The sequence below is a fragment of the Aethina tumida genome, chromosome 1 (genome assembly GCF_024364675.1).
Source record: "Aethina tumida isolate Nest 87 chromosome 1, icAetTumi1.1, whole genome shotgun sequence".
NCBI lineage: Eukaryota > Metazoa > Arthropoda > Insecta > Coleoptera > Nitidulidae > Aethina > Aethina tumida.
In genome coordinates, this window is record NC_065435.1 from 71,537,375 (window position 1) to 71,563,421 (window position 26,047).

Below are 26,047 nucleotides of genomic sequence, written 5' to 3' on the forward strand. Positions count from 1 at the left end.
ATAAACCGGTAATATCTAGAAATATATTTGCCATTAAAGGCCGTTGTTTATTCTGGATTCGAGGATGATTTTTTAATTTGGCGAGTACTTGAAACTGCGCTTGTAAATATAAGGGACTTTATTAACTTCAGAATTTATTACTTCTGGGGAATTTTTATGTGTGCGAAGTAAATTGTTTTGTGTTATGTGCTCGGATTAATATTGTTTTAAAAAATAATGTCTTTAAACATGCATATAAAAATTTAAAATCTAACCTATTTTATAGAAATTTATTATATTTAAAATATTTAAATGCTTTTTAAACAATAGAGAAAACGTTGAATTTTTTTAAATTTTAAACTCGGTCTGTCTCAAAACTTGGGTGACTGGTGCTACAATTTTCCTCACGTTTGCACCACCCAGAATATGACAACTGAACTAAATAGATAAACAAATATTTAATCTCTCACGAAATTTTCATCTTTCTAGTGTTTATACTTTTTTCACAATTCTAATTTTCCCAAATAAATTTTGTCATTAAAAATCATGAATTCCAAAATCGAAATTTGGACCAAGCTCACATGATCATGGGTCATTATTATTTGAGAGTATTTATTTAGAATATTATTCAGAATATTGGAACCATGACGCCTATTACATGACAACGCACCGGCGTCTCACAAGTACAGAATAGTGAAGAAGTTTTTGGCCAAAAAGGACGTTGTTGTCTCGCAACATCCGCCATATTCACCAGATCTAGCACCAGCAGTTTTCTGGCTATTCCCTAAACTAAAATTGGTCACGAAAGGGTAATATTACGAATCCATAGAAGTACGGTGACACGGTCTTAAAAAGGGTTCCAAAGAATGACTTCCAACTTTATACTGAATCAATTTACAGACGATTCCAACGTTGTATAAATGACGGAAATGAGAAATGTACTTATAATACAAGTAAATAAAAATTACAATTTGTTTACCATATTCTTTTATCTGAGATCAGACACATAATTTTTGAGACATACTGCATATATTCTTCCCGATAAAAAACAATTAATATAATTTAACTTTCTAAAAATGTGAAGAATTTTAAATCATTTATTAAAGTATAATTAAATAAACCGTAACTCAAATAAAATTAAATTATATAATTATAATTTCAAAATGATGACAAAAATGCATTTAATAATTTTTTGAAAATTAAAAGTGTTAAATTATTTTTAATTAATTTATAGTATAGCAATTTAAATATATATTATATATTATTTACATATATATTTATTTTTTAAATATCTTAATATTTTTTAATCTGACTTCAGTGTATTTTATTAGTTTGTTAAATTTATTTAAATCGTTTATTTAACATAAAGAATCTCAGAATATTAAATACAATTAAAAAAAGCTTAGATTACGAAATTCTTAAAACAACGGAAAAATTATATTTACATAAATTCCAGTAAATTAAGTAATTAATAATAATAACATAGTAAATGACATTTAAACTTTTTAAAAAAGACTAAGAATTTAAACTATATAAATATATATTTAAAAAGTCCCAAAATATTTATTTAATTGAATTTAAATTAAATAATTTCAATAGAAAATATTAAAATTTCATTTGAAAGTTGAATTTTTTTAAATAAATTTTTGTTTTGTTCTCATTTAAAGTAACTTATATAACTTTTTTATTCTAAATTGAATTGTTCTTTATGAGCTTTCTACAAATATGTGAAACATTTTTAAACTGTTATAATTTATTTAATTAGCCCTGAAACATTAAAACATAATAAAATTAAAAAACAAAACACTCTTAAATATAATTAAAGAAAATTAAATACAGATTTTCATAATTATGGAACAAATATATTTATATAAATTACATTATTACATATTACTTTAAACGATTTTCAAATGACATTGAAACTTGTATTTAACAACTTAAGTCCTTAAATTATATTCTAAAAATTTATAGTGTTTACAATTTTTTAAATAATGTTCTGTTATATGGTATATATAAAGGAAATATTTATTTTTAATATTTATAGTAAATTAAAGGGTTCCCTAAGAAACTTATTATTGTACCTAAATCTATATTACCATTAATAATATAAAACTACATCATTAAATTTTGGTCTAAAAATAACTGACATATAAAATCTATTTTTAATAGTTATTGTATTATATTATTATTCCCCCATATTATTAATATGTATCAAAAATAGATTTTGTATTACAATGGTTTGCTTATTTTTAGCCTAAAATTTAATTAGCCTAAAAAACAAAATCAGTAGTATTTATTATAGAGTGTCATGAGATTGATTGCAATGTCGTGTTCTCACGTCAACTTTTAATCAATTTAGCAAACCGAGTCCTCCGCTTTTACTGTTAATATTGTTTAGTCACACGTCCAAGTTAAATTGGATTGTCCTTTATTATATTAATTGCAACTACACGTTACTTAGGGACAATTTGCATCCAATAATATTATATTATTTTCTTGGTAAATCTGTAGAGAAACGTCAACGAAGGGTTTGATAAAATTATATTCCTGACCACGTCTTTATAAAATTTCGAGGTTGAAATTCCTGTCACTTGCGTAAACATGTTAATAGTCTAAAGTGCATCCGAACCAGTAAGTGATTCTGCACTATCAAACATTCAAGCCTCGTTTCACACGACTGAACAAAATACACCTTTTGCAACAAAATCAAATTGCAGGCGCTCAATATTTTAAATACTTATATCGAATTAGATTTTCAATTCCCTCTTTTAATGGACATGTATTTTTAATATCAATCGATTATTACCAAAAATATCTTATTAATGTTATATCATTGTTTATAGCAACTGAAATAATTTAATTGGGATATTTTAAGGCAATATTTGAGGAATGTTGAGTTTCATACGAGTTTTATTAGCCACGTTTTCAGGCAGCTTTAAAAGGCATTACATCACGTATTGACCCAGCTTTATACTGGAAGTTTTGATTTATTTACGATCCAATTTAATCTCTGCACAACGTTACGTTCAATAGTTGTAAATATCAAAAATATTACAAAACTAGCAGCCAATTTTTTCTACAACGATTAAGCATTATTAAAATTTTGTCAGACCACAATCCGATTAGTCGTGCATTTGAATTTCAGTAGCGTCGAAACGATGGAAATTAATTCCCTCCAGCGAAATATGACAAAGGACAGGGTCGTAAAAAACCCGTGAAGTTGTCTTTCAATTAAAGAAGCAAATGTACCGTTTATTTTTCGGCGAGTACACAAAAAAATTCGCGATTTTAATTAGCCAGAATTTAAAATTAACTAACCACTGTGTACTTAATCAACTGTTAGGTTGTTGATGATTTTTTTACTACGGCTCTTTATTCCAGATAGCATTCCGTTTTTTCTCCCAAAGAGGGTTCTTTGTTCGTCGGACAAGAAAATTAAAGGCGAGTCTCGGGGTGAACGTGGCTCAACTGCGCTCGTTTTATCTTTCAGGGGTAGAAACACATTTAATTAGCGTATATTGATGGGTTTGATCCGATGAAATCAATTACAAAAATTAAAGTACAATTTAATTTATTATTCCGGTATATGGCAAGTCGAATGTTGAACAAATTCCATTATCAATATATTTATGAACCTGAATTCAATACAATTTCCAATGCATAAGATATTTTTTTTTTCGTGGGGACGTAATAAAATATGTAGTAGTCCCGGCGGAAATCGGGCCAGGAATTTTGATTGCTTCCACCTTGACTGTCGATAAACACGTGTGCAACAACACGGTTGTAAAAGTTTAATCAAATGATTTTCGGTTTCAGTTCTGCCGGATGCGGAAGCGACAAACATGGATCGGATGGATGAAGATGTGAGGTAGATGGCAAGTCACTATCGGAATGATATCATTATTCCTCTCTATTCCCCTCACATTAGTATCAGCATTCGGTCTATTGCTCAACGCCTACATTTTGATTGTTGTGCTCCTCACGAAACAGGTAAGAACATACACGTTATTTTTTTGTTTGAAATTTGTTCGGTTTTCAATCAATTATCTAGCGCGAGATGTTGTAATTAAATTATTCTGGCGGAGCATGCGAAACGTAATATTTGAATTTAATTGGATGTGTATGTACTTCGTTAGCAATTTTGGGATTAATTTAATTATGTGTACGAATGTAACAAGGTTTCCATGTGATTATTTAAGGATACATTTAAAAAATTACTTAGGAGAGAGAGGAATATTTAGAGACACAGTATCATTGGATATGTCTAATTTAACTAATTCGTTGAAATTAATTTTAAAACTGAGCGTGTCTAATTATACTAATAATATACTATAAATTAATTTCAAGAAAATCATGAAAACTTCTTACTAGTAGAATTCTAAAATTAAAATTACCCAAGTTATATGAGTTACTACGACGTTAATATCAAACATATTAATATTTAAAAAATACCACAAGAGCGGAATGTCCGGTTTTGTTTAAAAATGGTTTGATTTTTCCTATCTGACAAAATACAATAAGAATTTTTGTCGTAGGATCTGAAAGTTAAGATTATCTCAATTATGTAATTTTAAAGAGTTAGATAATGTAAATATCAAATATAGGGGAGAGCAGAATATGCCAAAAGTATATTTTTAAATAATATCGATGCTGTATTTTTTCGGCCTTTGACATAAGCCGCCTTCGCCGCGTTCGGTTGTTTATGACAATTCGAACAAACAGTTCCATCCATTGGTAAGAGCCACATTGCATATGCATTTATAGTTTCATCTTTCCATTCGTTACAAAAATTGTGATCGAGTAATTGATCAATAAAAAAATCCGAAGATGAAATAAGGTAGTCTGTAGCTTCAACTTCCCTTTCAGCTAAAATTGTTCGTAATCCAACAACAGAAAAAATGGAAGTGGCGTCATCATTATGGATCGAAGACCGCAACCAAAAAATGAAATGAAAATTGATTCGGGTATGGAACAAAGTCTTATTTTTAAGAGGCAAATTTCTAATGCTTCTGTTGAATATCAGACTGAATTGAAAGAGCTTCTAAAAACTGCCAAGCAAGAATAAATTACAAAATTCTTTAAGCAATTGCCTAAGCCTGAAGATAATAATTAATCAGTCAGCATCATCAGTCAACAAAAGCAACAATTCCAGTTTTAATCAACATAATTATAATATTTTATGGTGCTAAATCACATATTTTTTTGGCAAATATGAACTAAATAGCACATGTCAAATATCCCGTCTTGCCCCATGATCGGGGCAAAACGGGAAACGCTATGGGACATAATGAGTACACATTTTAATATAATTGGTAACACATATATGTGCCTCCTCTTCATCGTTATCGTCTATATCACACTTGCGCAGGAATTATGGGCTCAGCCATGGCACACGTTACAAATAACCCATCTTTCAGTGAACTGTGAATATAAGTACCCAGAATATATGTAAGGATAATCATTGTCATCCCCTTGAGATCAACTAGTATCCGTGTCACTTTCTTTTTTGCGTCTTTTGTTTACATTTTTTTTCCGGCTTCTTTTTTTCAGATCTTTTTTTTTTCAGTCCTTTTATACAATCCCGTTTTGCCCCGACCGTTTTGCCCCAATAGACATATTTTGCAAAAGAAACAACAGTTCTAACCTACTATATTATTCTACGAAAATGTAATCTAAATTTACACTACTACAACAAGTATGTGGTAAAATGTTGCGATAGCACTGATATCTAGCCTGTTGCACATCGTTTCAAAACAGAAAACTTCGTAAAGATCCTCCAAACAACTGTTTTTTCTCGCTGCGCAGCTAAAACACGTAGTAACACGCACGGGCTGCTCGGACTCGTCTGACGCAGATGAACATTTCGCGAATGGCCCTGTGTTAGGCTCTGTTGTGTTTACCAGTCACACACACAAGCACATTTCCCGTCTTGCCCCGGTCTCCCCAGTAGAATATGGGGCACTTGAGACAGATAGCGTAGTTGTGACGTCACGACCCCCTGGCGCCAGTGGGCCACTTGAGACCAACAGCGTAAGAGTGACGTCACGACCCAGTCGGCACGTGCTGCCCATCAGTTTGGGTGGTTGCTGGCCTTTGTCGGCAAGTGAGCACGCGCCACCCCTCTGTTTGGGGCGGTTTGTAGCCTTTGTCGGCATGTGGGCAAGCGCCACCCATCTCGTGGGGCACCTCAGACCAAAAGCGAAGGAAGACCCACGAATGTATGATATGCGCACATTTTTTTACTTTTCCTCGTGGGGCACTTGAAACCAGAAACGAAGGAAGACGCACATGCGCACATTTGTTTATTTTTGCCCGTTCGTGGGCCACCTCAGACCAAAAGTGCAGGAAGACGCAAGAGTGAATGAAAATGCGATTAATATAAAATTATGATTTTATTGTTGTGTATTTATATAATGTATAATTTTTATTATTATTTCGGAACAATTTGAAATGTGGCAAGTGGCTTGGAGTAACCACTAATGAGTTGTTGACCTATGAGTACAAGCAAGTTTCTGTTTCAAACTTCTCGATGTTGGCCTCCAGTACATGGGTCACTCGATTCGGCAGAAACACTACAGTTTTTTCCAATTCGACCAAGACACTTTTACCGAATGTGCCATTCACTATCATCATGCCGAGTATCAAATGGCCTTCTCCTTCCTGTAGACTGGTCAGCTTGGATATGAGTTTTCTGTTTTGATCGGATACAGCGTTGATTTGTTGCAAATCCATGTTTCTGTTCACTGCTTAGAAAAATATTCATATAACATATATATATATATATATATATATATATATATATATATATATATATATATAAGCTGCCACTGATGAAATGGTACCGATGAGAATGAAAATGTAAAAAGTAAAGTTCACCCTCCCCCGCCCGACCAATAATCACAAAATAGTGATATTGGTGGTGGTAGTAGTAGGTGTGACTTGACAGAGTAAATTCAACTTGTCTGTACAAGTTATCAGATCTCAACTCGAATGAACGACAATGATGCACAATAAAAATGCCATAGTCGTAAAATTAAAATGTATGTAAATAAAACAATTATACAATATTTTCAATGTCGCACATGTGTAAAAGTACACAACTGTCTGCTCGATATAAATTTACACAATTAAATATCGGATCGTAGGATAAACAAATTTCTTCGGACACTTTTTGAAATGTCAAAGGACACGTTGGTTTCATCTTCATAGGTGTTCACTATTCTAACTACTGGTGTACAGTCTCTGACGACACTTAATCCACACTCAATTCCGTATTGGCAAACATGGTTGAATTCGTGGGTGGTGCAAAACAAAAGATGTTTTTCTTTCTGAATCTCTACTTGAAAGTTCCTCCACATGCGATCCAACTCGGTATTGTAATTGATGCCTTGTTCCGCAATATCCACAAGTGTTGTCTTTTTATGTTATCTATTATTACAATTTTATTCACTATTTAGTCTGCACGGACCGAGTTTTGAAACTCTACTAAACATACATACACATACACAAATAACGAAATCTCACCCAACTAATCCCCAGAAAATTGTACAACAGGTCTCGACAGATCTCGACATGTCTCTACAGGTTACTCTACAACGTCATTTTTGTCAATCCATTCTTCTTTCTTATAACCCAGCCATTTGACGAGTAATAAATTACCCCGTCTACGTAAAACCTTTTCGATTAGAAACAGGTCAGGGTGTTTTGTCTTTTGCAGTTCTTGTTCATAAAAACCACCATTGATTATGGTATCCTCAAGATCTTTTAATATGTACGTTCTCGGATTGCTGTGCACCACTTTGAATATCTTGAAAACTTCAGCGGTCCAGTTTGGAGTGTATCCCTTTTCAAACACATGTTTTGCTTTGCTAATTCGTACAAAATCACCGACGGAAAATTTTCCCTGTCCCCTCCATATTTTAATGCCAGCATACACATATCTGTATAAACGTTCCTCATTTTCCTTGTTCACATCCGACGGTCTCATTTTAATTGTTCGATGCACCCTATTGTTATAATCCGACACTATTTTAGGAATTACGTCTAGCCACTTGTATTCTCCATTCAGTGAAAAATGTTTATACAATTTCTCCTTTATTGTTCGTATTACACGTTCAGCCATCGCTGCTTTTTTGCAACTAAACGTATTGTAATGATTTATGGTGTGCTACTTCATCAGTCGCTCGAATGAACTGTGGAAATATTCGGTGCCCTGATCAGTGAAGATTTTTCGGTCGCCTGTCCGCCAGTACTTTTGCAAATGCTTTTGCCACCTCGGTCCCCGTCTTGGATTTTAATGGTTCCACCCATAAATACTTTGAGAAACAATCAATCACCATCAGTATGTATTTATAGTTTCTATTGTATTTGGCATACTTGTTCAACATTCCAAGATCCGATTGCCACAAATCATCCAATCCTTTAACAACGGTTTGTCTTCTTGGACATCGGTCGGTGTAGTTCATTTACCAGGTCAATTTTATCGTTGTGTTGTTTGCGATTGTTGTAGTTTTTGTTGCTGCTGCTACCATGTCGAGTCTGTTTAGCCATCTGTCAACTGTGTGATTTAAGGGTTTCACTCGCACTTTACTGATTATCTGATTGTATCGCTGGATCTAATCGGTTCATGGGCCATGATATCCATTCTGTAGTTTTATCCAATCTCTCTTTTATAACAATTACTTCGTATTCATGATCCTCAAACCTTTTATCCACATATTCCTTGTTTACTGCGCCGAGAAAGTTCATCTTCAGATTCTAGCTGCTTGGAGATGTCATCGTCGTCATCGTCGTCATCGTCGTCGTCGTCGATTTTCTTCAATTGTGATGGCTCGCTGTACAACTTTTGCTGTGTTGTTGCTGATGTGGTCTGTTTTGTAGAATTATTAAATTTGGCCGTCAATTCAGTTAATGGTTTGGTGATTGGGGTAAATAGTTCACCCAACACTGCTTCACTATCCAATTTGTCCTGTTTAAGTAACTGGTATTTTTTTCGTATGTTGCGGGATAATTAATCGATTTTACGCATAACCTGAGTATTGTTTGACGACATTGTCACGACTGTTTCCGTTGTGTGTTAAACTTACACTTTTATATATTGATCAAATCCTTTTCGGAAGCGTCCATTGTCCAGAGGAAAATCTTTAATAATCACTAAACAACCATAATTTTCCCTCCAACAGTCGCAGCACAATTCCTTGAATCGTTCGTACGCCATGTCGGGAGACACATGTTCATTGTGCACATACTTTAAATTTTTCTCGTCCTGTCGAAATAGTACAATTACATTGCTGTTGTCGCGAATGAGTTGTTTGGATACACTGGTGTATGCTTGTGCTACAAACATGGCATCGATATTCTTGTGTCTACACATGGAGTAGTACTCGCGAATTTTATTCTGTTTTTCACATATAACATCGTCAAATATAAATACCGAATTGCATTTAGCTTCCGACGGTTCAATCAACTCATCCTTGTTACTAAACTGAAAATATTCAATTCCTTTGACACGATTTAAAACGGATTCGAGCAGTTTGTACTTTGGTTGATACAGAGTTGTTGAATATACGTAAATATTTGTTGGATTAGCCCAAATACATGATTCAGTGTAAATCTCACGCACATTAACAACCTTCGCAATTTTATTTTTAAGCTGTTCAAGTCTATCGATTTTTTCCCGATCTATGTACGTTTGAATAAATTCTTCAATTTTTTCTAAGGTGTACCTGATGATCGGTGACAGCGACGGCGACGACGACGACAATGACGACGAAGAGATCGGTACCGATGACATTTCGAAACTAAACGTTAAATATAGACGGCTAGTTAATTTATAGAAATTCATTAGAAATACGGAAATATGAAAATATAATTTAGATGTAGGGTTGATGTGTGTTTTCAACTGTTCATATGTCGAACCGTCAAGGATACTCTGCTCTGACATATTTACGATTCTTGATAATCATTGTATATTCATTAAAATAGTTTTCTCACATTAGGGTGGTTTCAGAGTGTGACATTTTCATCCACAGCTGCTTGAAGGATGTTTACGACTCTGTGTCGAACCGATAATGACAAACTGCCCTGACATATTTACGATTGATGATAATCATTAGGCTTTTTCTCACAAAATAGTTTTCCCACCCAACATGTGGTTACAATCTTATCATCTACAACTGTTTGAAGAATGTTCACGACTCTGTGTCGAACCGATAATGATAAACTGCTCTGCCATATTTAGGATTGTTGATAATCATTAGACACAATAGTTTTCTCACAAAATAGTTTTGGAATTTTTCCATCGTTCTGAAGAGGATGGTCAAGGGGGTTCTTGAATCTCTTGGATCTCTATTACATTAGTTTTTTATTATGATACTTTTACTACGCGTACACACAATTAATTTTACAATACATTTCTTGGTGTAATTATTCTAACAACAGATTTATATTTTAAATTTCTAAATCTAAGCGGATTCTCGAAAACATCCCGCCAGCAATTCATTGCAGCAACATTTTCACATTCTTTGTTCTTGTCGATGTTGGTGTTGTTGTTGTTGTTGTTGTTGACCTCCGGTACGTCGACGACGACAGACTTGCTGGATTCCATGTGATTGCTACTATTGTGGACGTTGTGGTGTTTACACAATGAAATATTTTCTCGTTCTATTCACATTGTGATGCCGATTTCCAACTTATATTTAAGTCACAGTGCGTACAATTTCACTTAGCGGTAGATACTCCAAAACACAATCGTTCACGATTACGCAATATGCCTTTGTTTTCTCAGGAAATGCGACCCTCGATTCAATTTCCAATTTAACATCTATAGTGCCCAGTTTCAGTGCTGTATTTCTTTTGAAGCAATCAATAACAAATATGGTATTATCCTTAAACGTTGAATAATCGAGTAGAAGTTGCTTTGCTTGGGATGCATCGTGTTTGAAATTGTTAAAAAAATGAGTATAGTTGTAATGTGATTCGGTATAACTGTGTTTGGCAAAATTCAAACCCTTCCGTTCAGCTGGATAATATTCACCGTGCAACACGAAACGTACTTCCGATGTATTCATATTATCAAAGACGGTCGTACCAACCGAATCATTTTCTCTTTTGTCCGATTGAAAAGCAACAATTACAAATCGTGGACTCTCCACAGCCGTACACATTTTCACACCCCAAATTTCCTTCGTTGATCCAGTTGTTAATTGTGGCAGTTCATGATATTCCCATCTTCTGAACGGTAAAAGTATAGGTTTATCATTTTTTATCGAATCCAGCAGTTTTATTTTCAGCATGTCATTTGGAACAACAATGGGCGCTTTTAGATAAATATTGGTCATTTTGATGATACCCGAGATGGGTGCTGTCTCTTTCAAGGATTTACACACAATAGCATCTAGATCACTTCGAGCTCTGACCAATCTTAATATGTGTTTACCAAATTGAGCTAGTTTATAGTCGATAAATAGACCAAACAGATGATGCAGTGGTATTCTTGAAACAAACGTTGACTTGTTCTTGGTCGTAACTAGATTGTTTGGGTAGCACCATCCTGCCGTACTCAAAATATTGCTATCCATTTGATTGTAACCGAGATATCCTCTAATTGTGGAGACGATTCCCGGTGTACGAACAGAGTCCACTTCTTTTCCGTTTAGTTCGTACGTGATATTGTCAAACATAAATGCACCAGCATTGTTGACCAGTGAAACTTCACCTTCACCTCCATCTCTTCTCAGCTCCCCTTCAATCACAATTGCCGTCTCGTGCATCAGTACCCAGGAATCCCTCTGGTTTATGGAAATTTCAATAACGTCATTATTATTTTAACGATTTTATGTATGGGTAATAGGTGCGAGTTTCCATTTTTTGAATTGTTTCGTCGTACCGTGGTTTGCGGTAGACCTCGAATACCTGGTTGTACGACCACAGTGTAACCCAGTGATTGTAAAAACAATACGTTGTCTAGAGTCAAACGTTGCTTCTGCCTGTGCTTCTGCTCCTGTTTCTGTTTCTTCTTTTGCTGTTGATAATTAAGTTGATTCACACACGATGACGGTTTTTCATATACTGATGGATTTGTACTGTTGTTGTCCGAATTATAGTAATCGAAAGTCAAACCCATATTACGTGAGCTTTTTCAATTCCAATATGTCTTGGAGTTTCGTCAATCGCGTAGCCGGGTTTGCTGTCCAATGCAAATTCGTAGATGGTGTGTGTCGGTCTGTCCTTTACTATATCCACAGGTAAGTCAGATTCGTAAAGTGTTCCTGTTTCTAGAAGTTTTGCCGAAAAACCCAACAATTTCCCAACAGAAGACGGTGTGCTGAAGTCAATTGCAAGTGTTTCGCTATATATTTCGCACTTGAGGGTGTTATGGTTAGGTTTCATCGATAAAATCTTTCTTTCCGCTAACTCGTCTTCAATGGAATCCTGAATAATTCTCTTTCGTAAATATTTTTCAATATCACTTATTTCATATGCACCCTCGGGGATTTCTATATATCCGATACGATTGGCTGAGTTTCGGTGGTTAAACGTACTACAATTTGAATTAATATTCGGAATACTGTTGTACGAATGAAATCCAATTAAGGCGAGCCCGTACTGTAAGTACTATCGGATGCATAAGTGGTCTGCCACTTTACTGACGTCAGGCCGTATACGGTCACATTCTGTATTACCGTGTACTGCCGACTCCCCACCACATCGTAAGATGCGATTTCCAAATGTGTTGTGACAAAGCATGCGCAGATTCGAGTTTTCGAGATATCATTCATAATCGTTTGGAATAATCGAATGACCGAGTGATCGGCCATAATCGATATATTTCGATTATATCACTCATAATCGCCCGTCAATTCAATGCGAACCTTCACAGCAATCACATCACCAATGTGCATCCGATAGTACCAAACCGACAAACAACAGAAAACCTAGTAGAACGCCCCCAAACTTTGATATCAACAAAAATATACAACATTGGGGACAGCAAAAACATTACAAAATTACTTATAAACATATTCTCCCAATTTTATTTCTTACCGAAATATTTAGCTCTCTAGCTATTTCTGAAATATTTTTTCCCTGTTCCTTAAAAAAAATTATTCTCAAACGTTTTTCTTCGTCTAAATTCATTTTATTCGTGATGTGATTGCTGTGAAGGTCCGCATTGAATTGACAACACATTTGGGAATCGCATCTTACGATGTGGTGGGGAGTCGGCAGTGCACGGTAATGCAGAATGTTACCGTATACGGTCTGACGTCAGTAAAGTGGCAAACCACTTATGCATCCGATAGTACTTCGGGATCCAACTAAATAGGATTTACAAAATCGATATTTAATATGTGACTGGTACTTGTAAGAGTAATATATATGACATTGCTCTCACAACGTTTCAAATAAGACTGAGTAATAGTTTAACTCACTGCTTGTTTAACACAAAATAATAGAAAACGCAACAACAATAGCAACAACAACGACAACAATTGTTGTAAAATACCACCAAATAAAACTCAATTAAAATTAATGATTTTTCTTTATTATTATTATTATTATTATAGAATGACAAAGTATTCATTGTTTTATATTGTATAAAAATTTCAAGCAGTAACGACCACAGGATGACTCATTAAACTTCTGCTCATTGTGTACATTGTAATAAATTTGACAATTTTTTCCCATGTATCGAATTATCTCCAGCGGTGGTCGTAAATCCCCAAAACTATCATAATACTTGACTTGGTTTCCTCTCTTTGCGTAACAAACCCAGTGAGTCCGTAATTTGTTGAATCGTCCAGGTTCACGACGACACTTTCGTTTTTCTTAGGATACGAAGGTAGAGCGTCACGCATAAAAACACCCCTAAAATAGGGTATTTTCAATTGTTTGGCAAATTTGACAATTTCATGATCGTAGAGTGCTCGTGCGGGGACTCTTATCGGTAGTTTTTTGGAATCTTTTCCAAGAACAAACCGTACCCTTTTGGGTTTTTTCGTAAGTACAATCCACTACCCTTTTTTCCTATTTGCTCCATGAGTTGATTGTGTCGTTTTTGTTCATCTAGATTCTTCTTTGCATTTTTCGCGTCGACTATTGTTTTTGCCACACCGGCAGCACCACCCATTAATGCTCCAAGACTCGATAATCCAGCGAGAATTGGCAGTAATGGAAGAATTCCTCCTTGTTTCGAACTAAACGGAATTGTTCCAGGTATCTTCATATTTTTTCGACCCCCAATTCGTTTAGTGTTGACTTTGGCCATTTTTATTGCCGCTGCAGCGATTTTTCGTAGTGACTTGCTACCAGGTTTTATGTCGACCGATTTTAAAATCTTTTTATCGATTTTGTCGACAATGTCTTTCTTGAATGAAATTTTTGATTGGTGTTGTGTACGATGGCCCATTCCGAGCTTCCTTTTTATCTTCATTCCCGTTGTTACAAGCCACGCGGCTGCTTTTTCACCCAAATTAGCGTTCTTGGATTTTACACGGTTCCACGTATCGTTTTACAAAACAAAGTCTGCCTTGTGTCTGACCTGCAGCGATTTATTTTCCTCGAAGGCAATATCGTGTCGTTTACAGGCTTTGTCCAACTCGTTGATACCTGTATCACCTCCCGCAAGTCGTTTTTTCAATTTCGTACCAGGACCACAGTACTGATAAAATGGTAGATGTAATTCAAACGATAAGTTGTCAATAACAGAGTTTAACAAACCATTACCGCGATACTCAATGACTAACATTGAAATGAAATTTCAGCACTCTGTCCCCAGGATGGATCTACCTTGTCGTGGTCCTGGGGCTCAGTACCGCTACACAAGCCAGTGGTAGTGGGGAGCTAACGGATCCAACACCTGCAAGTCCAATCCATCCCCAGGAAGATCTTCGGATCTTTTTCAGATTGGACTTGTTCTTCCGAACCCAGTTGACAGGAGGCTGGCATCTTTGTCAGTCCCACGTCTTCTGGTTCAGCACACCCCGTATATGCAAATATACTTTCTTTTCCCCCATGTATGATTTATTATACATGATAAACACTATGGCCATGGATACCATGCGAAATCGTTACGAAGCCACCACCATTAAAACGACTCGACTTCGCAACTTAGGATTTGAAGTCATCGAAATGTGGGAATGTAGCTTCCGCACATTATTAAAACAGAATTGTGATGTGCGTGATTTTGTGGAAAACCATGCCGTGTTGGCAACATCACCATTGAATCGTCGTGACGGTTTTTATGGAGGACGAACCGGAAACACATACTACAAATGCATATTTAGATCCGCGAATAAAGAAATCTTTAGTCGCGAATACAGAAATTGAGTCACATTTTTTTAATCCGCGAATAGTGAAACCGTGAGTGTAGGAAGCGCGAATAAAAAGCTTTTACTGTAACTTCTAAACACCTTTTTTTATTGATAGCTTTTCAATATAATCGTTCGATATTTCTTTCTACTGATTTTGAACTTCTTCGCAGAGTTCATTCAAATTCTTTTTGCGTGGATTTTCCAATCAACTTCATCCCAATTTCAAATGAATTAAGGTATGGGCTTTGTGATGGCCAAGACATTATACGTACTCCTTGACAAGAGAACCGTTCTTTAACTAATTTAGACGTGTTTCGGATCGTTATGGTGCTGAAATGTCCACGTTAAACTCATGTTATCTTCGGCAAATGGATGAATATCATTCTCTAGAATGTTACGATAAACGAAAGGGTACATTATCCCGTCTATCTTAATCGGCGGACCCATGCTAAACCCAGAAAATCATTCCCAAACCATAACGCCTTCTCCATCATGCGTCACATATATTTCGAATTATATTAATTGGTTTTCTCACCCATGAAATGCCATCACATTTGAATAATTGGAACCGACTTTTATCGGTTTTCCATTGCTTATCTGCCCAGTTCACATATTCTCTTGCAAAAAGTAGAGCAGCGAGATTACTAAAATAAATGAAAGGCTTCGTTTATTTCTTAATTTATGCGGGATGCGCTGATAAAATGGTCGCGAACAGCATTTTATTTTTCTGTCCACGGCTCTGCTAGTCTTGTGTTTTCTACCACTTTTAAATAAAAAGAAGAAATAAGTTATATAAAAACTATGTAAATACAGATATGCCTATATAAAGAGATAGTATATGTCATATTACAATAGAATTATTATTTAAAATATTATTTGAAACATTAAACTTGAAATAAACAAAACACAAAAAAATAGACAAAACAATATGTTGTAATATATAATATTTATTTAGGAGAATTTCCTGAAACTAATCTTAAAATTGAATTAATTTTTACTCAGCTACCGATATTTACATGGAGATTCAAATATTATATCTCGGGATTAATTTAATTGTGTGTGCGAATTTAACAATGTTTCTATGGGATTATTTAATGAAAGATTAAAACAAAAACTAATATAATAAATTTGGGAAAAACGTTAAACATATGATCCTTAAATTAAGATTGCCCAAATCATATAATATTATATAGAATTCAGACATAAAGGATGAAAGACTGTTTGGTTTTCTTTAAACGTCATATTTTTTTTCAATAAATATATGACAAAATACAACAAGAATTATTGTTCATTGATTATTGATAAAATCAAAAAATTAAAAAAGGAAAAGTCAAAAAATGAAAAAATGGTAAATAAACTAGATGGTTATATATATATATATATATATACACTATCGCTCATATGTAGAGCAACAAATTAAAAAACATAATCATTTTATTAAAAGAACAATTATTTTTAAGTTAAATTAATTTTATAATTATTAAGTGTCTAGACATTTCGTACCTCAATTCAATACGATTGATTTTATAATTTATTTCTGTGTCCGACATCGTTCCTTAAAGTTAAAAATGCCTAGAAGTATCCATTTAACGATACAAATTAAACAACAAATTGTAGAAAAGTTCCAAAATGGTGAACAACAGAGTAAAATTGCAGTAGATTTAAATTTAAACAAATCGATCATTTCAAGGACGATTTCCAATTTTAACAGAAGGAATATTCTGGAAGGAGTTCCCAAAAGTGGTAGAAAATGCGAGACTAACAGAGCTGTAGACAGGAAAACAAAAACGCTTATTGTTTGCAACACTTTTATCAGCGCATCTCGCATAAATCAAAAAATAAACGAACTCGGTATGTTGATGGGTACCATGAAACGAAGACTGAAAAGAGCTGGTCTCAGTAGTAGAAAACCAACAAAGAAGCCCTTCATTTCTGCAAACTTTAGAGCAGCGAAACTACTATTTGCAAGAGAACATGGGAACTGGAGAGATGGTCAATGGAAAACAATTTTGTTTTCCGATGAAAGTCGGCTTCAATTCTTCAAATCTGATGGTATTTTATAGGTGAAAGCACCAATTAATGAAAAGTATAATCCCAAGTACACTAGACCCACTGTGAAGCATGGTGGAGGAGGCGTTATGATTTCGGGATGTTTTTCTGGGTTTGACATGGGACCACTGGTTAAGTTAGATGGGATAATGGAACGTTTTGCTTATCGCGACATTCCCTAGAATCATATGCTTCCATTTGCCGAAGGTAACATCAGTTTAAGATGAACCTTCCAGCAGAACAACGATCCGAAACATACGTCTAAGTTAATTAAAGAATGGTTCGCTTCTCAAAGAGTACGTGTCATGCCTTGGCCATCACAAAACCCAGACCTCAATCAAATGGAAAACCTTTGAGAAGAAATTGATCGGGAAATCCCTGCTAAAAGACTATCAAATATGAAAGAACTCGAAGAAATTCAAAATCACTCGAAAAAAATTTCGGACGATTATATTGAAAAGCTAAAATGAATGAAGAAAAGGTGTTTAGAAGTTATTAAATATAATGGTTATGCTACTAGATACTACTTAGAAGAAGGCTAATTGTACATAAGGATGTTTTATTTTAAAGTTGCTTTACTTTTGACCTTGACTATTTTTCCTATATTAATAAGTACCTAACTAAACCCACTAATAAACAATTATATTTCTGTATTATTTTTATCAAACATTCTGCATAACTGACAATAATATGGATATTTACGTACACTTTTATCAAGACTACAACTATCCAAACTACAGCCCAATTATTTTCCGCAAAGGGTATAATTTGCCAAGATATCTAGACAAAACTTCACCAATTCAGGTGCAAATGCTAAAAAACATTCTCATACTAGGGTTTTACAGTTTCGTTTGGATATATAAGTTTTTCCACAGCTATATGCCCAAATATCCCCCATTCACATAATCGACGTCTTACAGATCTATTAAAAACAGCTGCACCAAAATCTTGGGATATCTTCTGGTTAATTTGCCTTGATGATTTTGCTGGATTATTTACGGATAGACGTCTTCTTCTGATAAATATTTGTTTTTACTCATCTTTACACACTGAAGGCTTTGGCGTTTAACGAAAACTGAATTTATTTCTTGTATAATAAATTTTCAATAAACCAACGAAAATAATTAATTTCTTAAAATTATTCCGTACTTCCAACTACCACTTTTTTATATTCACATTTTGTATAAAATGAGTGCTCCTAAAGTAGTTCTAATAGATTTCATATGTTTTATTTTGTCGCTTAAATTTAATAATTAAAATAAGTTTTCTATATAGGTATACTTTTATATAAAATGTGAAATTAAATCTTTGTGATTATATATATTTTTCTATAGTAGTGTGATTATTATTTTTTATAAAACATATTATTTTTAGACACTTGATAATTTTAAAATTTTTGTACAAACGTTGTAAGATATTTCAAAGCAGCAGGTATGTCTAAATATAATTGGCTGTTCCACTTGAACATTTAACTACACCGTAACTGTTCAAAATCAATTAGCAGCATTTAAATTTGCCTATTTCTGTTGACTTATTCCTACTCCAATTAACCAGTAATCAATATCTGAAGGTTGAAATTGCCATTTAGAAGCCAATAATAATTGATAGCCGGCTTCACTTGTTGGAGTCGATTGATCCAGGAACTCCGGATAAACTTTATAATAGCAATAATTGTTCGAAGAGTGTTATCCTATCTGTATTTGCGGATGTTCGAACCAGACGCAAAGAAACTTTGTGACTTGTTTGCGCCTCGCGTTTTGAATAATAAAATGGGTAAAAACGTTTAAGTTTTTTACTACTACAGTAAAATACAAAGAAGAACGAACACTGATGAAAATTTTCTATAGGTTACGTTTATGGTTATTGCTTTGGCATTACTTAGTGTAATTTCTTTGTGAGATAAATAACCGTTGTTTAAATATTTTGTTTCAATTCAACGTTACATTAAATTTTAACATGTCAGTATAAAGTAGTGGAATGAATTAATAATATGATTTCAAATAATTGAGTGATTAGTGACATTTAATTAATTTTATTTGCGAGAGTACAGCGATTACAACCACACAATAACCGAGTAATTAGCTTAAGCTGTACAACAATTACAGCGACGGGTCAAATTACCATTTACAATTCAATCACTAACGTAACGGTCAAAAACGTGTTTTAGGGAAAAATTCATTTTATTCGGATTAGTTTTTTGTTTGGGTATCAAATTTCCGATATTTTTAAGACTTAATCCTCTTGTTGTTTCACGTCCGCGTTTAATAAAAACAAACGTTTAGTGCATGCTGTAAAATTTTGCCGCGACCGAACGAAATATCTAAAGGCCACGTTTACGATTATGTTTCGTCATTATTAAATTCAATTTCTCGGGGAACAACCGCAAAAAAGTCGGGATCCAATCAAGTTAAATGAACCGCAAGACGGCAAGGTGGAAATTTCGTTTGGGACGGCACATCTAAGGATTGAGATGGGCGAGATTGGTTTTTACTGTGATTGGAATTTGTCGGACCACGAAACTTAAAGGTTTTAATGAGTTTTAAAGATCTCTTTTGCATTCTGTATGCGATTTTTAAATGTGCCACTCGCAATATTATTTGCTTTAATACCTGCAGCGTTCCATTCAAGTTAAATTAAAAACACTACCAATAATACTTTAGAAAACAAACATTAACTTATAATATTAATAAATTAAGAAACAATATTACAATTACAATAATTATTTATTTCATTTCAACAGCATTTAAACGTAAAATATATATACTTTTACTTGGTGATTGGTGTTATTGATATCCTCAGGTGAGCATCAGCCAGAGTATGAAAACTGAGTTAAATAGGTAAATAAACTTTTAGTCACTGAAAGTTCCCTCTTTCTACTTTACTTACGTTTATATTTTTTTCACAATTTCATTTTCCCACAAATTAACTTTTGTCACTTTTGTCATCGAAAAACAAGAATTCAAAATGGACCATTTGCTGAATTACCCGTATTAGCAAAGAACACGCAAAATAGTGAAGGAGTTTTTAACCAAAAGGGGCGTTGTGTTGCTACATCCGCCATATTCGCCAGATCCAGCAACAGACAGACTGGCTGTTCCCTAAATTAAAATTGGTCATGAAAGGGGAACATTAGGAGTTCATAGAAGAGCTCCAAAGTACGATAACATAGGTCCTAGAAAAGGTCCCAAATAATAACAATGATCGTTTTGCAGACGATTCCAACGTTGTATAAATGGTAAAGGAATGTACTTCGAATAATAATAAATAAAAATTACGATTTGTTTACCCGTTTCGTTTATCTGAGATCAGTCACCTAATTTTTAAGACATATTTGTAATTTTGGCGAATGCATTCAAAAAAATATATCAAATTATGTAAGGTGAACGGTAACAATTCAATAAAAATAATATATATCATTTTACAGACCGTTTCAACGTTGTATAAATGATAAAGGAATATACTTCGAATAATATTAAATAAAAATTACGATTTGTTTACCCGTTTCGCTTATCTGGATCAGTCACCTAATTTTTGAGGCAGACCGTGTATATAGTTGTAATTTTGGAGAATGCATTCAAAAAAATATATCAGATTATGCAAGGTGAACGGTAAAAAATCAATAAATATAATATATAAATAAAGTCTAATTTTACTAATGATTATTTGTTTTGGGCAGGCAAAAAGTAGAGCAACTTATGCTGTAGAAAGTTTTATTACTACAAATAATTTGTAATTGATATTTCAATTAATTCTACATTAATATTTTGTAAAATACCCATTATTATGAATAACTTCCGAACACCTTTTCTTCATGGAAAGCAGCAGATGATCAATAATATTCCGATCCATATTTTGCTAAGTTTTCTACAAAACCGTGAGTTTCCCATAAGTTTTTTGTGGGGACTAAATCGAGAGATTGAGATGGCATTAAGAAAACATTAATTTTTTCCTTTAAAAAACCACTGCTTCAGATGTTTTGGATTATTATCTTGTTGAAAATAATGTTTTAGTAGCATATTTTCATCTGAATACGGTACCATGATACTTTTAACATTTCTTCATACATAAAACGATCCATGATACTTTCTTTATTCGATGGAGAGGACCCATCCCAAATCCCGAAACGTATTTAACAGTGGGTAGGATACACATACGGGTAAACCTTTCATGAATAGGTCGTCTTACATATAAAATGCCATCACTACCAACTAGATTATACATGGATTCATCACTCCAGGTCACTCATTTCCAATCGTTTAAAATCCAATGTAAATGGAACCTGACAAACTTAAGTCTGGCTCGTCTGTTCTTCTAGCAGTGATTTTTTGGCTGGTCTCACGGTTCTTGGAGAAACATTAATTCCAAGTTGTGATTCAATTAGACCTTTTATTTTGCTGAAACTCAGGAAAGGAGTTTTCTTGGAGCAGGATGAAATTTATTTTTCCTGAAACTATTGGTTTTTTCTTGGTCTACCAGTTTTATTTTTTCCTTCCCCATTACCAAATCTTGAAAATTGTTGTAAAACACGCGTTACAATAATTTTATTTAGTTTCAATCGTCGAACGACATTGATTTTTCTCTTTCCGGATTAAAAGAACTATACAATCCGCGATTTTAATTCGGAAGATAATATCTTTCCACAAGGCATTATATTAACTCAGATTACTTCGGTGTATACTGTAAAACTGTAAATTATTGATGATATTCATTGACTGTTAGGCGATATGAAATTCGCCGAGTCACCTAGTTATGATATAAATTTAAGTATTTAATTATTGCAGAAATGATTCACAGTTTACAATTTTGGTGTATGCGCCAGTTTAAACGAAACATTGAATATTTCAAATGATATTCATACAATTATTTACTCAAAACAAATTTTAAATTAATGGAAACATTGGGAAAATTATAATAGTTTTAGGGTCAATTTAATTGAATACGCTTTGCAGGAATATTACATTTTATTTTTTTTGCCTGTTTATAACTGTATTTATTTTACATTGTTTATTTATTTATATATTATTTTATATATACATGGAGCACTCTATTCCAAAAATATTTAAATTATAAATAAATTTAAATAATAACTTTTTTCCAGTTATTCATATATTAATAATCATTTTAACAAATTTTCAAAATAAATTAGATTTATCTCTCATAAGATTTCTCCATTTTTTTTCTCGTCATGGGCCGACATTACCTTCTAAATTATTATCTCATAATTAGTATTTTATACATTCTTTCTCAATTTTTTATAGCGCCAGTTTACAGCCAAAATATAGAACATTCTCTATTTTAATTTCAATCTATAATAATATATTAGATTATTCCAATTTTTTAAATTAAGATCTTACTTAATCTAGCGTCCGATCAATATGGGTGACACCTATTTCGTCAGAAATTACGCATCCAACGGTATTAAATCGAGTGCAAAATAGTTAAGTTACTACAGCTAAACATTCCGCCTCAATTCATATTTGAATCTGGAAAACGATTTGAAATTTCATCAGCTATAATGCAGCTAATTTTCATTAGATCGCAATAATTTTAGTATTGCTGTAATTAAATTACCTTTCTAATGTCTATCTGAATTGGTCTTCACTGCAGACTCTTAGTTTAAACATATTCATAATTTGTATAATTGATAATACATTAACTAGGTGAAAGGCTCAAATGGAAAAAAATATATTTTCTTAGTATTAAAATTCATCAAATAAAACACAGTAGAACTTCGGTGACTTGAAGTTTTGATAACTTGAAGTAGTTGGCGATAGTGTCAAGACCGAGAATGTGTAATTTTTACTTGATAACTCGAACTTGAATAACATGGATCTCTTGATAATTCAAACAAAATGTTATAATTCCAAACACATGTCGATAATTAAGAATGGTCTTGTCACTCCCCCGATCTATATCCTAATAAGAACTTTAGAGAAGTATTAGACCGTCGCATCCGAACAAAAAACATCAAGAACTTCTTCAAACACATTCCCGAGACTGGTAAATTCTATGCCTAAAAAATGACAAGCAGTGATAGAAGCCAAAGATTATGCCATAAAATATTTCAAATATTTGAGTTATTTTTAATTCTTTTATGATTATTAATAAAATAATCCATACAAAGTAAATTGAATTTTTATTAATTTGCAACAGATTAGAGAAAACATGTGTGGATTATTGGAAGAAATATTACTAATATTAAACTCAATATATCACACTACTTTGAAGTCAATTGGATTTTTAGGCGAAAGAATGCAATGGTCTTTTAAAACGTTTTAAAATCGTCACATTGACATTGCAGAGGAGGTGTGGAATTTCGTGATCCCACAAAAATATCAATTTAAGTTGGATTGTCTCGATCGAGACTTCCGTCTCACAAAATTGCGAAAAGAAAAGAGTTGCCGACCGTAATTACTTTCGAAACTCATTAAACGTCATCGGTCGAAAACGTAGAAAAATATTTTTCGCCGTATAAAAACCGATTATTCTTCTGCGAGCATTGTGACTTGTAATTAACGAAAACGACACCCGAAATAATCAAGCTAATGCCATGAATTTCTGAATTTCAGGTCACCACTTCCGCAAACAACCTGTTACTATTGCATCTGGGTTCAATTAATGTTTTCCTCGGCATTTTTTACTTGGTTTTCTGCGTTCCGGGCCTGAAAGGTACGGAATGGGTTACTCTAGGACTGCCCTGCACTATTTATGGGTTCTTCTTCACCCTTCTCCATCCCATGGTGTTGTGGACGATCTGCGGACTCAATTGTGATAGATACTACGCCATCGCTGCACCTTTGCATTACAGCCATATTGTCAATCCAAAAAAAGTGAGTCTAACGTTAATTTATATTGAAAATTTATATTCTAGTGGCTTTAAATTATGAAATGTTCATGTGAAAATATGGTCAAAGTAAAATATTCAATAGTCATCAAATTATTTACATGGAAACAATGAAATAATGAAATATTTTTCGGAGGCAATAAAATCTGCAAATTCAGATATTCACACGTTTTCTATGCACGCATTGCACAAAAAAATTAATAACTCATTGCTGTAACTCAACGTCACAAAGGGACTCACGGGACCATGATTTATTAATCCGAAATCAATAAATTGTTTCAGATAAAAGGGTTTTTAACCAAATTCGATTAAAAATTGACGAATTTGGTTTGGGTGGGTGCTGTGTAAAACCGTTCAAAAAATTAACTGAGATTGAAAAAAGAAATGTAATTTGTTTCAGATTTTGTTGGGTTTAGGTGCAGGATGGACGATATCGTTGACTCTATGCATTCCACCCATTTTTCGGACGGCGCCCTACGATTTCTTCCCCGGAATGGGAGGCTGCGCCCCCAATTTTTCCACCGGCGTCGGTGCCCTGTGGTACTCCGCCCTGTACACCGCATTTACACTTCTACTTCCCGCGACCGTCATCATTTGTTGCAACTTAAAGGTAACGAATTTGTCGTTTTTCATATTTTACAATTTTTTAGATGTTTTATATTTAATTATTAATATCAATGTAGAAGCTGCTTACCAGTTACCATTAAGAGCTGTTAAATGTTCGTTAGCTTGCGTGCTTATTGATTTTAATCGCGACAAACTGTCAAAACGGAACAACAAACTTTAGATAAATATCAGTTCCATCGTAACATATAAAATTGATGTGCTTGATTTCAGTACAAGGTTCATCCATCAACATTAATTCTCTGCAGTCTATTAATATTAATGGAGTATAGACTATACCGTATAGGGACCTAATACATATTTTAAAATTACTATTATCGTGTTCTCTTTATGTCGAAATTACAGCAAATTTATGCTATATATATTGTAAATTTTTAGATAGATAGATGTAATTTTATTAGCTGAACTATAAAATATACCTTAACTATACAAAAAACTAACATTTTTACAGAGCAAATAAACAGGTAAAAGTTGCGATTTATCACAGTTACGTAGCCATATTCGTATGGTATACATCAAAATAACATGAGAAGTTCCTATACATTTGTTACCTAAAAGCGTTCCCAAAAGAGATGTAAGTAAGTCTCAAACGCAGCTTGCTCAAGATACCTATTTCTTGAATACTTTTTAAAATTTAATAATTTTTAATAAGATTAGGAGTATATGAAATGAAGCACATTACATATTATACTTTTTACTTCATTATAGATAAACTAATTTAAACACAATAATACTTACTTTTACAGACCGTATTGTAAAGGCACCATATTTTTTAACTTTGTCCATTAACTAAAAGAATGTGTTCGATATCTTTAAAGTAAACCATTTTCGATAAAATTATTTTTTATTAAATATGTTCAGCAAGCAAACTTTAAAATATACATTAACACACAGTGGTGTATTTACGGTATACATTAAAGAAATTTCATTAAATAATTTTGTGTATCCATTCATCACATTTCTTCTACCTTAGCTGAAAGAATTGAAGAATTGAAGATTGTTGATCTCTCTTTGTTATTTCGTTGCAATGAAATACCTAACTTTTTGTATTAAATCTAGACGACCGAGACGAAGTGAATAAGTCAAATGGTGAATCAGTCCGAATATATTATCTTAAATAACATCAAGTCCTTTAAGAGTTTCATTTCAGAAAAAATCAATTTGCAACAATGTCTTTTAGATGTCCTTAAAAAAGTTTCTAAGAAAGAGATTATCACATATTCTGGGACACCCTGTGCAT

General features: G+C 33.4%; 2 protein-coding genes across 5 annotated transcripts in view; one reads left to right on the forward strand and one right to left on the reverse strand.

Annotated features, from left to right (window-relative positions):
• The window catches only part of LOC109606196 (uncharacterized), a 69,671-nt gene that overhangs the window by 40,544 nt on the left and 3,080 nt on the right, over window positions 1–26,047 (forward strand). For 2 of the 3 annotated variants that reach the window (XM_049961609.1, XM_049961608.1), the window contains 3 exons: window positions 3,796–3,969; window positions 23,909–24,169; window positions 24,584–24,793. In XM_049961609.1, the coding sequence (XP_049817566.1) occupies window positions 3,871–3,969; window positions 23,909–24,169; window positions 24,584–24,793 (570 nt within the window). In that variant the 5' untranslated portion in view covers window positions 3,796–3,870. Of the gene's footprint in view, window positions 1–3,697; window positions 3,970–23,908; window positions 24,170–24,583; window positions 24,794–26,047 lie in introns of those variants that run through there. The other variant, XM_049961610.1, reaches the window with a different exon arrangement.
• LOC109604798 (uncharacterized) overlaps window positions 1–26,047 on the reverse strand; it is a 48,086-nt gene that overhangs the window by 18,540 nt on the left and 3,499 nt on the right. The window lies entirely within an intron of this gene.